Below are 17,607 nucleotides of genomic sequence, written 5' to 3' on the forward strand. Positions count from 1 at the left end.
AAACACAGAACAATGTAGGCCTGCTATCTCTGTCAAGGATGGGACTCTAGCAAAGGCTCTAAAACAAGAGACATTCCTAAACGTGACATGTTTGGATCTCATGATCCATACCTAAACCAAATGCCCGAGTACAGGTTAAACAGGATGTCCTGGCAAGCAGTAAGCCATGAGAAGACTTTGGGAGCAGAGTGATGGGTACAGGACGAGCTTAACCTCGAGTCCTTGTCCCTCGGTGTTTGGATAAACGGGATCAAACAAGTGATTGATGTGGGTTATACCAGCCTCTAGAAAAAAGTGCTCAGGAGGGGAGGGAAGTCTTCAGTCTTCTTTGGATGGAAGACGACTGGAAGAGAGTTGCAGAACACTTTGGTTATCTCAAGAAGACTAGAGCAGAAAAGACTGCCTTCTCCACCTACAGAGATCAGCTTCACTCACTTGTCCAATTTGGGAGCAGGTGGTCACCGGAAGTGACAACCACCTTCGGCCATGGAAATCTGCGCCCCCCCCCCCACCCCTGTCCATTCATCCAATCCAGGACCAGTAAACCGCTCCCACCCGTTACAGGTCGTATGGCCTTTCTGCTCATTTAGCTTATGTATCATATCTACGATTTTACTTCTTGGTAAACTACCCTAAAATCAACCATGACTTTGACCCTTTTTTTTGGGTAATCCACATCTCCTGGACCAGATCATAATGTCAAGATGCTACCATCATACACATTTAGGGTGGGCACTTACGGCGGTGGCTTTGTGGGTCGACCATCAAACTTGTCCTTGAGCTGTCGCTCAGCTTTAGTCAGTGTATTTTTTGTCAAATCATCCAGATTGATGCTTTGCTCTGGGTGACGTATAACATAATCTCTCATTGCTTCCTGCAAAGAGAATGTGGTCCGTGTTGAAACTGATTTGGTAATCACAAGTGCCCACTTTTCCCATTACAATCCATCTAAAGCAGTGACCATAACTCACCAGTATTAATGCTATTTACAAAACAGATTTCCAACTATTTTAGAGTTTAATTTCTGCTTCAAATTTTGTTCTCTTCTACTGAGGTACGACCCTCCTGCACCATGCCTAAGTGGCTATTCATTTTGGGTTTGCTGAGACAAATGAGGGTTTTCATTCTATTGGAATCATAGAACCATACAACAAAGAGTTGGCAAAGGCCTCTATCTAAGAGTGATAATCAGGCCCACTCCTCTGCTCTTTCTCCACAGACCTGCAACATTTTCCTTTGTAAGTGGAGATCTAATTTCCTAAATTACTGTTGAATCTGCTTCTGCCATCCATTCATATCATAAATCCCTTCACCCCTCCCTAGCTTTTGTCAATTATTTTAAATCTATAGCCTTTGGTTACTGACCCTCCTTCGACTGGAAGCTCTCTCTCCATGGAGTCATAGAGTTATGCAGCACGGAAACAGGCTGTTTGCCCATCGTATCTGTGCCAGCCATCAAGCACCTATCTATTCTAATCCCATTTTCCAGCACTTGGCCGGTAGCCCTGTATGCTAAGGCATTTCAAGTACTCATCTAAATCTTAACCGACTCTATCTAAACCCCTCATAATTCACAAACTCTTATCTCTATTAAATCTCCCCTTAACCCTCTCTAATCCAAGGAGAACAATCCCTGCTTCCCCAGGGAACTGAAACCTCTCATTCCTGGTGCCAGCCTCTCATCCCTTCCCAAATCAGAGACCACAGAGCTCAGAATTGGAGACCTCTAGCTGAGGTCTAACAGTGATTGACAAAAGGTCAAGCATAACTTGCTTTTGTGCTCTGCTTCCACATATAAAAAATGATTCAACTTGTCCTGCCATCTTCACAAATTTGTGTATGTGAACCCCCAGATCTCCCTGCTTTTGCACTCCTTTATAATTGTACTATTTAGTTTATACTAAACTTCATGCTTCCTTGTATTAAATTTGTCATGTGCCTGCCCATTTCATTTATTTCTTCCTGAAGTCTGCTATTTTCCTCACTCTATTACCTTTCCAAGTTTTGTGTCATTTGCAGATTTTGAAATTATGCTCCTTATGATGAACTGACACATTAACTGTTTTGCTCTCCATGGATGCTGCCTGACCTGTTGAGTATTTCCAGCATTTTGTTCTTAGTTCATTACTACTCTCTGCTTCCTGCCACACATCTAATTTTCTAGGCACTGCCCTTTTAATGCTTCAATTTTGCTAACAAGTCTATCATGTGGCACTTCAACAAATACATTTTTAAAGTCCATGTACACAACATCAACAGCACTACCTTCATCAACCCTCTTCAGTATTTCACTGAAGTCAAATCAAGTTAGACATGATTTTCCTTTAACAAGCCCATGTTGTCTGGCATCAACCCATGTTCTTCCAAATGACAATTAATGTGGCACGGACTTTGCTCTCTGGAAGTTTCCCCATCAACATTAGGCCGACTAGCCTGTAGTTACCTGGTTATACTTTTTCCCTTTTTATGAACAGGGACGTAACATTTGCAACTTTCCAGTCCTCTGGTACCACTGTCATATCCAAGGAGGGCTGAAAGAATGTGGTTAAATCCTCTGCTATTTCCAACCTTACCTCCCTCAGCAATTTGGGATTCATTCCATCTAGACCAGGTAACTTTTCTATTTAGAATTTGACACATTAAGCACCCGAGCCATACCGTCTACTGCCACAGGAGGATTTCTTTTTTAGGTCCTTAATCAGTTCCACCTTTCTTTTGACTAACTTTTCACTCTCTTTATAAAAGACTTGAGAACTCCCTTTTATGTTACTCACTGCTTTTTTTCCCCCTCATACGTTCTCTTTGCCCCTCTTATTTTTCTACTAATCTAGAGTGACGTTTGATTCTGTTCTTTCTCCTGACCTTAGCAAGGCTCACTGAATGGCTATAAAGGGGCATAAATAATGGGTGATCTATTTCTAATAGAAATTTTAGTTTGTATTCAATACATGAGGACTATCCTAAGTAATGTGGGCTTCTGTCATTTCTCCATGAATTTGGCAATCGGGTAAATAAGTTTGATACCCAGTTTAGCCCATAGCACTTGAGCCACTATACAACTGAAAGGGAAACCAACAAGGTAAACCTACTGATGGGCTTCTAATCACAAAGCATGCAACAGCTGCCCACAGCTATTCACCTACTTCTCTTGGCAAAATACCTTGCCAAAACTTGGCATCCTACTCAAGACTGACATTTGGGACTGCAGACTAGGAAGCTTAAGACACAGAGCAGTATCCTCAGACACCACATTGACATATCTGGGTGTTTTGAGCACTCATCCGTTACCATTAAGTTCTTACCCAAGCCCATATGAGAAAGGGGAAGTTTTATCCATAAAAACAACAAGTCTTTGCTGAAAATCTTAAAAAAGTAGGATACACTGACCTATTCTCTTCACACCACTCTACATAATCAAGCCTGTAGTTTTATGATGCAAGCACCACCAGTTTAGCCAGCATCTACTTGCCTCATATAGCTCACGTTGCTCCAAGCTTTTGCCAATCCACTTCAGTCGTTTCTTGTCAGACAGCTGGGACCACTGCTTCCCCAGTGCCTCTTTAACATCCTTCATGGTTGCCTGGGAAAACAAACAATTTTTACTGTTACATGGTGTCTACCCTGTGATGATTACATCATTTGATCACTAGTCATAACAACTTCTAGCAACCATTGACTTGGACGGGTTGACAACTGCAACAAAAATAACAATTAACGCAAGGTTGAGACCACAAGGTATTGTATTCCAACAGCAAGTCACAGTGGAGGGAAATGATTTAAGCTTCATCTACTGAATGGCCATTTGTCAAGTATTTATTTATAAAAAAAGTCACTCAATCTTCAAATACGGCCAAAGTAAAATTGCTGTTAGTTAAGTACTCAGACACATTTAATTTTCTTCCTCGAGAATCAGGAGAGATAAATATAAAAGGCCTTCAGATGAAAGGTCAATGATCCAAAGCATTACATTTGTTTGCATCTTTTAGATGCTGCCTGACCTGAATATTTCAAGGATTTTCTGTTCATATGAAAAGGCATAAGTTGACTTCAACCTGCACTGGTATTGATATGGAGGGTCCAGTATCGCTGACAGGTGCCAACGCTGTGAAAAAGATTAAGATACTAGTCGAAACCCATCTGCAGTCAATGCCAATAACATGGACCAGATTATCTGAGCTAATTCATCTCAGCATAGATGAGATCTCCTCAATTATTGCCAACGTGATTCGAACTTCTCTTACGAAGGCTCAGGACTGTTATACAACAATGGCCCAAGGAAATATTAGGACTGAATCAATACAAGTAGATGAGACAAATCAATTTGACCTATTGGACGGCTAAGTGCAATATCAGTTAGAGCTGACATGTCATCTAAATATCTAAGAAAGTGAGTTCACATTAGCTCAGAAGCAACTTCAGCTTGGCTGGCATTAATGGTCATCTGGAAAACGTGACAAGCTTCTGAGCACCAGTTGCCTTATCTTAAAGCCACAGGACAGGTATAGAATCTTTATCGCCAACAGATTAATGAACACCACAGATTAGTGAACAAACAATACAAATATACAAAGAAAGTCAACATTAATTCCTAATACAGAGCAACACTTCAGCACGATACAGAAGTAGTGTGGAGGTGAGAGGGGGATTCTTAGCAAGCCAGGTATTTACATTGCACTAAAACAGATAATTTGCCATTATTATTCTATCCACTAAGTATCCTTTAGATATGGGGTAGTCATAGTATTTGGTTAGAGCATTTGATAAACAAGGAGGGCTTTCTACATGTTAAAACCAAAAATCCCAAGTGAGTGATGAAGATGTGTTCTGATCTTCTACGAAACTAATCGCACAGGCAGCTAGGAGGGGCACTTGAAAAATTTGACTCTATATTTAACATATAACAAAATTAAATTGACATCAATTTACAATGGCAGAGGAAAAGCATGACCAAAAACGACAACCACAGGAAGCAGGATTTTTGGATAGCAAGTCCACGTCTTAAAAGAAAACGTGCAATTATTCATCTCCAACCAGCGAGTCACGTGAACAATAAGTAAGGTCTATTACTTGTGGATGCAGCTTCATGAAGGCTTTCTTCTCATGAAGATACCAGAGCTGCTGGGGTGTTTTAGGTTTTTCTGGAACATCTGTTCTCTTTACACTCTCCAATAGTTCTGGATGGTCCTCTCTGTGCGAGAAAGAAAAACAAATTGTAATCAGCCAATATTGCTAGCATTACTTCTTGCCCTTGCAGGGTAATTTGATTAACTAAAATTACACATATGCATACCTCACTAGCTCAAATCTCTTTCAATTAGTCAAGAGGGCAAGTAGTGAATTAATTTTCATTAAACAGTTCCAGGTTCCGGCATCAGGACTCGTCACTTAATCCCATCCATTAATTATAGAACAATATGGTTATCAGAAAGAATGTTAGATGGCTCACTTCAGCCTCTATTCTATTCCCTGCCCACCTTCACCATTCCCCCACTCAAGCATAGATTTTTAATGTCCTGAGCTTCTTTTATATAACCTCTTTTAAAACATAAAACATCAACTCACTGTTTACAGAACTTACTCTAGTATCAATTATTTCAAAGTTACCTGAATCTGACCATATTACGTTCAAAGTCTTCTTTCTCCTTCTGAAACTCCTGAATATATTTCATCTGCAGCAACAAAAGAAAAATAAGCATACGACGAGGGAGGTAATCTCTACTGTGTTGAAATATTTTTTTGGTTTACACTCCTACTCATAGCATTGACATAGCTGAAGTTCCTTCACAATTTAAGCACCAGCGTTGGCACAGAGACATACACTAACCTTTTTCTTTTCTGGCAGCTCCTTGTATTTCTTGGAGAGAATTTTAGTCAGATCCAAGTTGCTCATTTCAGGATGAAGCTTTGCATATTTTGCTCTTTTCTCCATGAAGAATCGAAAATAAGGTGTGAGGGGCTTCTTGGGAAAATCAGGATGTTTCTGCAAATAATGGAAGAGACAGTCCCTTCATACCAGCACTGCATCATCACCTCAGCACCCACTGCAGAATTAAATTTACAAAATGCTTTAACTTCAAAAATGCCACTAACACTACAGTTGGGAGGAGATGGTGGGAAGTGGCAAGGTAACTGGACCAATAATCCAGAGGCCCAGGCTAATACGGATTGATATCCCACCATGGAAGCTGGGGGAATTTAACTTTAATAAATAAAATATCTGTAAGTGAAAGTAATGGTGACCACGAAACTATCACTGATTGTCATAAAGACACCTCATTAATGTTCTTTAGGGAAGGAAATCTGCTGTCCTTACCTGGTCTCGCCTGTGTATGACTCCAGACTCTCAGCAATGTGGTTGACTCTTAAATGCCCTTAAGTAGCCTAGCAAGCCACTCAATTGTACTAACCCATGACAGAAAAGTTAGACTGCAGCGGTTCAAGGCAGCGACTAACCACCACCTTCAACAGCAATTAGAGATAGGCAACAAATGCTGGCCTTGCCAGCGATGCCCAAATTCCATGAAAGAATTTTTAAAAAGCGGTATAACATTCTTAATAGTTCGTGCAGAATGTCACAGATATCCAAACATGCGCAGTATGATGGTAAGTATGCTTGTTAATTATTTTTACTCCTTTCCTACTAGCATGGTTTGATGAAAACACAGCCTTTTCACTTTATCTACCAACAGACTCATTTTCAAGAAATTATGTAGTGAACCGTGTGCCTCTATTCATCTATACTCATTCCATTGAGTGTGCATGTCCATTGCTTATTTCCCCTTCCAAAGTTTTATGATGTTAGGGAACCTGGAGGTAAAGGAATTTTATTTTTTAGGTTCCATGGAGGTTTGGAATTAAATGGCTGCTACTGACTGTCAGAATCTGCAAAAGAATGCATTTTTTTTGGTTGCACTACAATTGCAAAGTTTAAAAAAAACTCCTACAATTTTGACTTTAATTGGTTGTCTTCGGTAAGGGTGGAGGTGTGGGGGAAAAAATGGACAGGGTTCATGGTGAGTTCAGCACTGAGCTTAATGAAGAAAGTCTGAAAAAGTGAAGTACTTCCAGTTCAGGTTTAACACATGGATGCAGGGTAAAGCATTCACTTGAACTATTCCAAAGTAGGTTTGTGAACCACATGCTACTGCACCCCCCTGCCTGCCAAAGACAAATACTAATTTCAATAATGCAACTCCTCTCCACCATATCCTATTCACCATACCCACTATCTTATTACTTATTCAATTGAGGTTGCCTATTTAAAAAAGGAGATTTTTTTTTAGTTGGGAACACACATTCAATAAGACTTAATTGAAAAGCAGAATACCGCAGATGCAGGAAATCTGGAAGAAAAACAGGAAGTGTTGGAAATACTCAGCAAATCAGGCAGCATCAGTTGTCAGAAAAACAGAGATAATGTTTCAGGTCATTGACCTTTCATCAGAATTGGAAAAGTTGGAGGGGCAATAAGTTTTGAGCAATGGGTGGGTGGGACAAGGACAAAAGTTTTGTGATAGGGTGGAAGACAGGAGAGTCACGTACGAATTAAGAGGTTATTCAGCCCATGGAGGCTGATCTGATTGTGACTGCAACTCCACATTCCACCTACCCGATAGATTCTTGACTAACAAAGGAGTCAAAAGTTATCTACCTGTGCCTTAAAAATATTCAATGGCCCTGCCTCCACTGCTCTCTGGGAAAGAGTTCCAAAGATTCACGACCCTTAAAATAAAAAAATTCTTCATCTCTGTCTTAAATGGGTGACCTATTTTTAAACTGCGCCCCCTCGTTTCTAGTCTCTCCCACAAAGGGAAGCATTCTTTCATTAACCACCCTGTCAAGGCCCCTCAGGATCTTGTGCGCTTCAATAAGATCACCTCTCAAATCTTCAAAACTCCAATGGATACAGGCCCAGCCTTTGCTCATAGGATAACCACTTCATCCTAGGTATCAGTCAACTGAACCATCTCTCAAATGCTTCCAAAGCATTTATACCCTTTCTTAAATAAGGAAACCAAAACTGTACAGTACTCCAGATGTGGCCCCACCAATGACTGAATGACGTAAGAGTTATAGTCCGACAGGACCAAAGGAAATTATGATGGGATGTCACATGTACTTCTTACAATCTAGTCTACTGTATTCTCAGAGTTCCACAATGTCAGACTGTAAACTCTATCCCCCATACCCCCCATTTTTCTTTCCTTTTCTTTGCATATTTCGGTTTCTCTCTTTTTTGGAATTCAGACAACAGCACACCTGCCCTAGACACATATTTTGTTTCTTTTCTTGCCCCATCTACATTCCCTATGGCTCTAGAAGACCAACTCTTCTGTCATTCAATCTCTCCAGTCTTCCACCCTATCACAGACCTTCCCTTTGTCCTTGTCCCACCAGCCCTTTGTTCAAAACCTATTTTGTTTCTAAATTTTCTAAAGAAAAGGTCATTTACCTGAAATACTAACGGTTTCACTCTTCACTAATGTTGCCTGACCTGCTGAGTATTTCCAGCATTATCTATTTTTATGTCAATAAGACCTAGCTGGGCTGCTACTAGAATTTCTCAGTGCAATAACCCAAAGTTATTGCATACCGGGTATTACAACACGCAGATAAAAGGAAGCTTTGGTTCTCCCCTTGGGCAGGAACTGAACACTCTACACCAGCAGCTACAGAGGAGGACTCATCTAATTAGGTACTAATTTAAACAGCATAAGAAACATACTGGTGGCCTGATGGTATGTATGCTGCAATTACCTGCATTTTATTATTTTAATCAGATAGTACTGGAATGTTTCAACTAGATCAAGAGCCTTGTTGCAATTATATACCTTGGATCTATAAAAAGCATATGAAAACTTTTCCAACTGTGGTAGCTAGGCAATGTTTCTTGAAGTGCAATAAGTAAAAAAATGAATGAGATATTGGCATTCATCACTGATTTAGCAGTTGGCATATTTTTGTTATAAATCCCATCTTCCTCCTTCAATTTATGAAGGCCGTTATTTAAATTGCTTAGCAAAACCAGGCTAGCAGGAGATAGGGAGAGAATGTGCAAAGAATTTAGAAACCTGACATCCAGATATATAAAAAGAGGTAGCCACAGCTGGTATTTTACATAGAACACTTGGAATCTTGTTCTCATTACCACTTGGCTTTTGAAGCACTCAAGACTACAGGTTGACACCTTAGTTCAAAATCAGTTTCTCTGTTGCAATTTGTGGTTGCGCTGCAAAAAGATTCTCTCAATTATTTGAAGCAGTTTGATCCAAATCCCAATGCATTTTAAAGGTAAAAATGTTGCAATTTACATCTAGTCCCAGTTAGTACATCCAGCTTTCACTGATCTCAGTTAAGAGTGGGGGACATTTCCAGATTGTTGGCAGTATCATTATGAATTTGTAGCATGACAGCCAAAGGTAAAACCACTAGAAACATAGCACAACATAAAGTTACAAATTCCATCGCGAGAATAGACATACTCAAGACACTTCAAACCCTACCATCCAAAAAATCTTTTTCTCCCTCTAATGAAGTAATTTCCAGGCAAAGCTAATCTCTTGATAAGTTCTCATTCAATTCACTGGTGTAATTGAATCCATTTTAAAGATCACCATTTGGGGTACAAATGACTCCATTTATTTGTTCATCCTTTTTCAATCATTCATGAGAACATCCAAAGCCTGGGCTCACAAGCAGCAGGTATTATTTATACCATGCAAGTGCCATGTGATGACCATTTCCAAAAAAGACAAGTCCAAGCACCTACCGAGGAATTTCTGCAGCACGCCATTACCAAACTCCGGTCAACATCTTGTGTGGGGAGGAGGGCAGGTACAATTCACCAGCAACTTAACAAGTCCAGCCATAGTAACAATGTGGTTACAAGAGAGTGAGGCAGAGGTTTGATATCTCTTAAGTACCTCACCAGCTGACTTCTCAAAGTCTTTCACCATGTACAAAGGTAGAATCAGAAGTATGATGGAATGCCAGCTAGTTATCCAAAAAAGGTGTGACCAGACACTATCCAGGACGCAGTCGCCTGCATGACCAGTACCATTGGACTCAACATCCATTTCTTCTGCCACAGCAACAATCTTGACTACAGGATGTATGGCAGCAGCTGAATCTTACTTCAACAGTAGCTGTCAGCCGTGCCCTCTGCCAGCAAGGACAGCGGCATGGGAATTTCAACTCCCAAGTCACAAGAAGCTGAGGGATGCATTTTGCAAAGGATTAAAGAACACATTTAGTTATGAGGAATGTTTCCAACTACGAAAAAAAAATCAACACTACACTTGTAACACTGCCGAAGGTTCACTTATGAAACACAAAGTTAGCATGCAGGTGCAGCAAGTAATTAAAGCGCCAAGTGGCATTTTCACCTGTATTGCTAGGGGATTGGAATTTAAAAATAGAGTAGTCTTGTTACAACTGTACAGGGTGCTGGTGAGGCCGCACCTGGAGTACTGTGTACAGTTTTGGTCCCCGTATTTAAGAAAGGATATACTGGCATTGGAGGCAGGTCAAAGGAGGTTGATTCTTGGCATGATGGGGTTGACTTATCAAGAACGGCTAAACAGGTTAGGCCTTTATTCATTAAAGTTTAGAAGAATGAGGGGTGATCTTATTGAAACATAGAAGATTATGACGGGGCTTGACAAGGTAGATGTTGAGGATGTTTCCACTAGTGGGAGAATCTCAAACTAGGGGACAGAGATACAGAAAAAGAGGACTCATTTAAAACTGAGATGCGAAGGAATTTCTTCTCAGATGGAAGTGAATGTCTGGAATTCTAGAGAGTTGTGGAGGCTGGATCACTGAAAGTATTTAAAGGAGATGGATAGATTTTTGAAATATCGGAGTTGAGGGATATTAGGAGCTGAGGCTTGGGGCAGATCAGCCATGATCTTATTGCATGGCAGGACAGGCTTGAGGGGCTGAATGGCCTACTCCTGCTCCTTTTTCTTATGTTATGATCCATATTAGCAATATTTGCAGACACATTTGCAAATTAGATTTACAGCAAAAAAAATTTCTCTATATTTATCAGCTTGTATTCTGTATTGCTAGAAATAGTGGATAAGAGCTTAACACCCAATTTCTCCTTTTCCTCGCATTGTTATTAAGGAGCAAAATTGAACAGCAACCTCTGGTGTTCACACATGTATCAATACCAAGATCCAAGAAGTTTTTGCCAGAGTTGCCCAGCTCCTCCAAAAGCTTTGTTATACCAGTACCTTGCCAAGGGACTCCATTTTCACATATATCTAACTGCGTAAAGCTGGGATAAGTACCCACTAAACCTCCTAGAAAAGGTTCAGTCTTGTCCATTCATGTGCGAGTGAGTTTTTAAATGGTTTAATACATTTTAATTACTGCCAAAACAACCTCTCTGGCACTGAAAATTAATGTGTAGAAGTTCATTCTTTCAGATGCTAAATCATTGTTGGAAATTTAAGAGATTCAAATCATTTTTACATCTTTCCATCTCATCTCATAATCACATCTTCCCTTCCCTCTTCTGCTTTCTGTATATCAATTACATTGTCTAACTGACACTTCCTGGTTTAGACTTTGCATACCTCACTAAGGATTCTTTGGTCTAATTGGTTCATGAGATATGCCATTGCTTGCTTGGGAACAATGGAAGGACCAAGATGTCAATTCACTTTACTCGTCACATTCAATGATCAGCATCTTAGAGACTGCCTATATTCAATGTACTGGTGCTTACATTCAATGGAGATGCTTAGTATGGATGTGAAGGGTTGCCTTTTACAGGGTTGAGGCCTTGATTGTGACTTTTGAAAAACGAGTAGGAACATGACTTGACTGGAATCCATTTTCACAAGCAGCCTCGGTTCAGAGTCAGTGTGCTAGGAGTTAGCCTATAGTTAAACTGAATTAGTATATTAATCTTATAACCATCCTTATAAGGCAGCATTTTAAAAAGGTTAAAGCAAGCCTGCAGGTAGCTGAGCTAGATTTCAATAGACAGTGCTACAGGACAAAAAAATGGGTCTCTAAATGCTTAGAGAAAGAACAAGTGGGTTCTTTATTATTTTTACATATTAGAAAAATGTACATATTACATGATACATCTGCTTGATGTAAATAAAACCATTTCTTGTTTCAAGAGTCTCTGGGTTTGGCTTGGTATAATGAGTAATTAGTTTGCTTTGAAATACAGCATAACTGTATGGTGGCACAGAGATAATCCCAGTGAACAGTGTACAGAGAAAGGGTTCTGCATTATGATTCCAGTCATTTACCTCTGTGTCGAATGTAAAAGATACACGTTGGGATGACCAAAGGATGTAAGCAGCATTTACAGGAGTGACTAGTGAAAGAAAATCCAGTCCACAAACCTAAACTTGTGTCAATCATATTGCATTTAAAAAAAAATTCATCAGATGTGGGTATTGCTGGTAAGGTGAGCATATATTGCCCATCTTTAAATGCTCTACTGCCACCTTCTTGAACCACTGAAATCCATGTGGCATAGGTATACCCATAGTGCTGTTAGGTAGGGAATTTCAGGATTTTGACCGAGCGACGATAAAGCAACGGCAACGTATTTCCAAGTCAGGATGATGTGTGACTTGGAGAGCTTGCAGGTGGCGTTCCCTGGCACCTGCTGCTCCCATCCTTCTAGGGGGTAGAGGTACAACTGCCAGAAGTTGCCATAATACATTACACATGCCAAGAGAAATAAAGTATATTCTATGAAGTGGAAATGATTTAGTCATTGCACGGGCAATTAAATTTATTGAATTCATATACAGTTATTTGCATTTTACCCTGGAACCATGAAAGTAGCTCTTGATATAAAAAGGGACAGTGTGTTTTTAGATTTCTCCTGCCCTTTTAGACTTGTAATGAAACCCATACTTACCCTTGTCAGAGAACAGAGGTCGGGAAGTCCAAGTCGCAACAAACCTCGGAATTTCTGTGCCTGCGCAGACCAGGAGCAGACTACACATTTGCAATTCTGCCCTTTTAAGCTCTTTGGGACAGGGACAGATCCAGTGTGCCTGCGCAGAGGTGGAAAATGGCACAAAAACACAGGGCCGGGAGCCAAGCGCCATCGAGGATAGGAGTCCCAGGAAAGGGACAGGGAGAGATCCCAAAGGGGAGAGAAGCCCTGGTAAATAAATGAAAGCAGAGCTAGCTAAAGTGAACTAGCAAATGAGATTAAGGGGTAGGTCCATAGAAGTGCAGTGGCAAGCTTTTAAAAGGGGTATTTCAGAATACACAGAATACATACATTCCAATAAGAAAACTTTCAAGGGGAGGACCCACCATCTGTGGTGAACTAAAAAGGTCAAAGGCTTTAAAAAAAAAGCATAGAATTGCACAAAGATGGGTGGAAGGTTAGAAGATTGGGCAGAATATAAAGAACAGCAAAGAATGATTAAAAGATTAATGAGGGAAAAGTTAGCGTACGAGAGAAAGCTAGCTGGAAAAATAAAGGCGGATAGTAAGAGTTTCTATAGATATTTAAATAAGAAAAGAGTTAAAGTGAGCATTGGTCTTATAGAAAGTGCGTGTGGGGAATTAATAATGGAAAGTCAGGAGATAGCAGATTAAACAGTATTTTGCATTGGTCTTCGTTTGAGGGTACAAGTAACATCCCAGAAATAGCTATAAATCAGGAAATGGAAGGGAGGAACTCAGGAAAATTATAAATCACCAGAGAAGCGGTACTGAGCCATGGGCTGTCAAAGCCCCAGGTCCTGATGGGCTTCATCCTGGGGTCTTGAAAAATGTGGCTAGTGAAATAGTTGATGCATTAGTTTTAATTTTCAAAAAAATTCCCTAGATTCGGGGAAGCTTCCATTGGATTGGAATATAGCAAATGTAGCTCCTTTATTCAAAAAGGGAGGATGACAGAAAGCAGGAAACTGCAGGCCAATTAGCTTATATATGTCATTGGGAAAATGTTAGAAGCTATTATGAAAGACGTTATGGCAGGTCACTTGGAAAAATTCAAGGCAATCAGGCAGAGCCAACATGGTTTTGTGAAAGGGAAATCATGTTTAACCAATTTATTGGAGTTCTTTGAAGGAGTCACATGTCCTGTAGATAAAGGGGAACTATTGGATGTACTGTACTTCAATTTCTAGAAAGTATCTGATAAGGCTCCACGTCAAAGTTTATTGCAGAAAATAAAAGCTCAGTGTAGGGGGTAACATATTGGCATGGACAGAAGATTGGCTAGCTAACAGGAAACAGAGGGTAGCAATAAGTGGGTCCTTATCTGGTTGGCAGGATGTAATGAATGGTGTGCCACAGGGATCAGTGCTGGGGCCTAAACATTTTACAAATGACTTGGATGAAAGGACAGATGGTATGGTTGCTAACTTTGCTGACGACACAAAGATAGGAAGGAAAGTAAGTTGTGAAGATGTAAGGAAGCTACAAAATTACATAGGTTAAGTGATGGGCAAAGATCTGGGAAATGGACTATAATGTGGGCACGTCTGAAATTGTCCATTTTGGCAGGAAGAATAAAAAAAAGCATATTATCCAAATGGTGAGAGATTGCAAAGCTCTGAGATTCAGAGGGATCTGGGCGTTCTAGAGCATGAATTATAAAAGGCCAGCATGCAGGTATAGCAGGTAATTAGGAAAGCTAATAGAATGTTATCATTTATTGTGAGGGGAACAGAGTACAAAAGTAGGGAGGTCATGCTTCAGTTGTACAGGGCATTGATGATACCACATCTGGAGTATAGTGTACTGTATTGGTCTCCTTATTTAAAAAAAGATGTAAGTGTGTTAGAAGCAATTCAGAGGAGGTTTAGGAGACAAATGATGGGAATGGGTGAGTTGCCTTATGAGGAAGGTTGGGCAGGTTAGGCTTGTATCCACTTGAATTTAAATGAGTGAAAAGTGACTTGATCGAAACCTTTAAGGTCCTGAGGGGGCATGAGAGTGGATGTTTCCTATTGTGGGAGAATTTAGAACTAGGGGTCATAGTTTAAAAAAGGGGTCACTCATTTAAGACAGAGATGAGGTGAATTTTTTTTCTCTGAGGGTCATGAGTCTTTGGAACTCTTCCTTACAAGGCAGTGGAAGCAGGGTCTTTTACTATTATTAAGGCAGAGGTAGATGGATTCTTGATTAAGAAGGGGCGGATAGGTTATCGGGGATAGGCAGGAGGTTACAATCAGATCAGGCATGATCTTACTGAATGGCAGAGCATGCTTGATGGACCGAGTGGCCTACTCCTTCTCCATGTTCATGCGTTAAGAGGGCTCAGGAGAAGCCCTGAAGATCCAAGGATGCAACCGAAGGCTTGTGACTCCATGCTGTGGGCCGTTGGGGCAAAGATACCCCTTTGGAGTAGTAGCGTGCTGCTCGGCGTGGCCGAAGAGCTGAAGTTGTACTTGTGAGTTGGTGCTTGAGTGTGTGCTTGGGAATCCAGGGGAACAGAATCACCGGAGACAAGACTGAAACCCTGCGAGGTGGGCTGTTGTCAATGCTGTCCGAGTTGCAGTGATTTTAAGAGAATTCCCAGATTAGATCTTCAAAAAGGTAAAGACTGGAATTCCTCATGAGAGAGAGAGAGAGACAGAGTTTCAGTGAGATTGATTGACTCAAGTGTTTAGGCCTCCGGGTGGGTTGTTGAGAAATGCATGGACTTTGTCTTGGTCACATTTTACATTCATTGCATTGTGTTCTACCACAGTTTGCATGTATATTCACATGTACCTCATATTTATCCTGAATGTTAGAAAATTGTTTTATCTTTCTGACGTTGTATGGTAAGGTTTACTTTTGTTTGTTCAAAACCCATGGAATCTTGTGGCTTTATTCACTGAGCAAGTGTCTTGAATCTCAAACTTTGTCTATTTTAAACAAAACGTTATTGGTCCCTAACCAAATCTTACCAAAAATTTGGGGGGGTTTGGTCAAGGATCACAACATACTCTGGATATTTTTGATGTCTGTCTTACTCTTGTCATTGGTGAGTCCATATTCCCTGTATCCACTAACCTGGATATTAAATAAACTTAGTGTACAATGAATAGACAAATCTTTTTTTTTTAAAGGATTACTTTGGTCACTGACTCTATCATGCAAGTCAGCAGGATCCTCATCTTCAGAAGCAGAGCATAACAATAGATCTGTTTCACTCTTAACTGCCAAATTAATGAAACAACACTAGTGCAAGCGACTGGTAGCAGTAAGAAAATGCTTTCTAAAAAAAGAGTTAAGCTTTGCTAGCATAAATAGCAGAAAACAGTACATACCTGCAAACATTATGTTCCCCCTAAGTATTAGCTGATGGACTGTCTTTCCTACGAATGATCCTAAAGCAAACCTTAAGAATCCTCTTTCAGCTAACAAAAATAGGACTTCCTGCTCAATTCATAAGTTCCCATATACATACCTGATCCAAATTGCACAGCACCTTCGTATTTGAATTGAGTGGCTGGTTTCCTCCAGGTTAACTGCCCAACCTACAGAGTGCAAGTGTGACAGCGGCAACTGCACAGTAGATAAATATTTTGTTACAAAACACACGAAGCTCTTAACTCAATAGCCTCTGCAATTAGAGACAGAGACTTGATGTGGTACCCTGGAAAGCCAAACTAGTATCCAGAAAACCAAGGCCTCCAAACCCAAGGCTCAGAAGGAAAACTTTCTATAAAATGTAATTACATGGGCAAGGTTGCATTTTATAGCAGTTGGGGTAACTGGTACTTTCAGGGAAGCCAAAGATCCTTAGAAATTCTATCCATGAGCCATGATGCAAGAACAACTTCTGGAATAGGCAAATAGAATTATATTAACAAAGGTTTCAAGAAAATTGGATGTAAATCAACTTAACTACTTCTAACTTAAAACAAGTGGAATAATGTCAGCATTTTTACAGTATCATTTTTTGGATTTGAGAGAAAGACATCATCTGCAGTGCAAACATGCCTGAGAAGGGTACATATAGGACCCTTCCAGCTTGGTTCTACATTCCCAAAACAACACAAGAGCTTCGTGGTAGCATGGTTAGAATCTTCTACATCATGAGAAACCATCAGTTAACTATCCTAAATTAACAGCGGCTGCAAAAATTCAAGATTTTTCAGATGCTTCCAACAGGTTTTGTTATCTGAGCTTCATCATCTGACTGCTTCCATTTTCTTGCATTTTTTTCTATAAAGAGGAAAATCGTGAGCATCTTGCCTTAGTGAATCTCAAGGCCAGAGCGCAGGAAACAATCTGATACACTTTTAGCTGGAGAGCTCAAGGTGCATCAAAAATGCTTTAGTTTACTCACCACTCTCCACAAAGCTATTCCACCGCCACCTAACCCACAAATGCCACAGAAGCTAAGTTAGTTCTTTAAAAAGTGCCCAATGAGCAGCTTCTAATGGTGCATGGTAAATCAAAATAGACTACAAAAGGGCAGTTCAAGATCAGAGATTAGCTTAGTGCTAGTTGAAATGTATCAAATTATCATATCAAAATATGTTACAAGACAGGAGTTGTATTCAAGTGCAAATGAAAACCTGAATTAAGTTTTTGCATTTCATGGCTGCAATACTTCTGACTTCACAATAAATACATTTCATACGCCTTCTCCCTTCAAAATATTAT

At 40.2% G+C, this 17,607-nt stretch overlaps 1 protein-coding gene across 7 annotated transcripts in view; it reads right to left on the bottom strand.

Moving 5' to 3' along the window:
• ubtf (upstream binding transcription factor) overlaps positions 1–17,607 on the bottom strand; it is a 59,730-nt gene that overhangs the window by 28,394 nt on the left and 13,729 nt on the right. For all 7 annotated transcript variants that reach the window (XM_041173795.1, XM_041173794.1, XM_041173793.1 and 4 more), the window contains exons 5-9: positions 5,825–5,980; positions 5,605–5,669; positions 5,068–5,188; positions 3,470–3,580; positions 741–874 (exon numbers count right to left, since the gene is read on the bottom strand). In XM_041173795.1, coding sequence (XP_041029729.1) covers positions 741–874; positions 3,470–3,580; positions 5,068–5,188; positions 5,605–5,669; positions 5,825–5,980 — 587 coding nt within the window. The remainder of the gene's footprint in view (positions 1–740; positions 875–3,469; positions 3,581–5,067; positions 5,189–5,604; positions 5,670–5,824; positions 5,981–17,607) is intronic.

This window comes from Carcharodon carcharias, chromosome 23, assembly GCF_017639515.1.
Source record: "Carcharodon carcharias isolate sCarCar2 chromosome 23, sCarCar2.pri, whole genome shotgun sequence".
Classification (NCBI taxonomy): Eukaryota; Metazoa; Chordata; class Chondrichthyes; order Lamniformes; family Lamnidae; genus Carcharodon; species Carcharodon carcharias.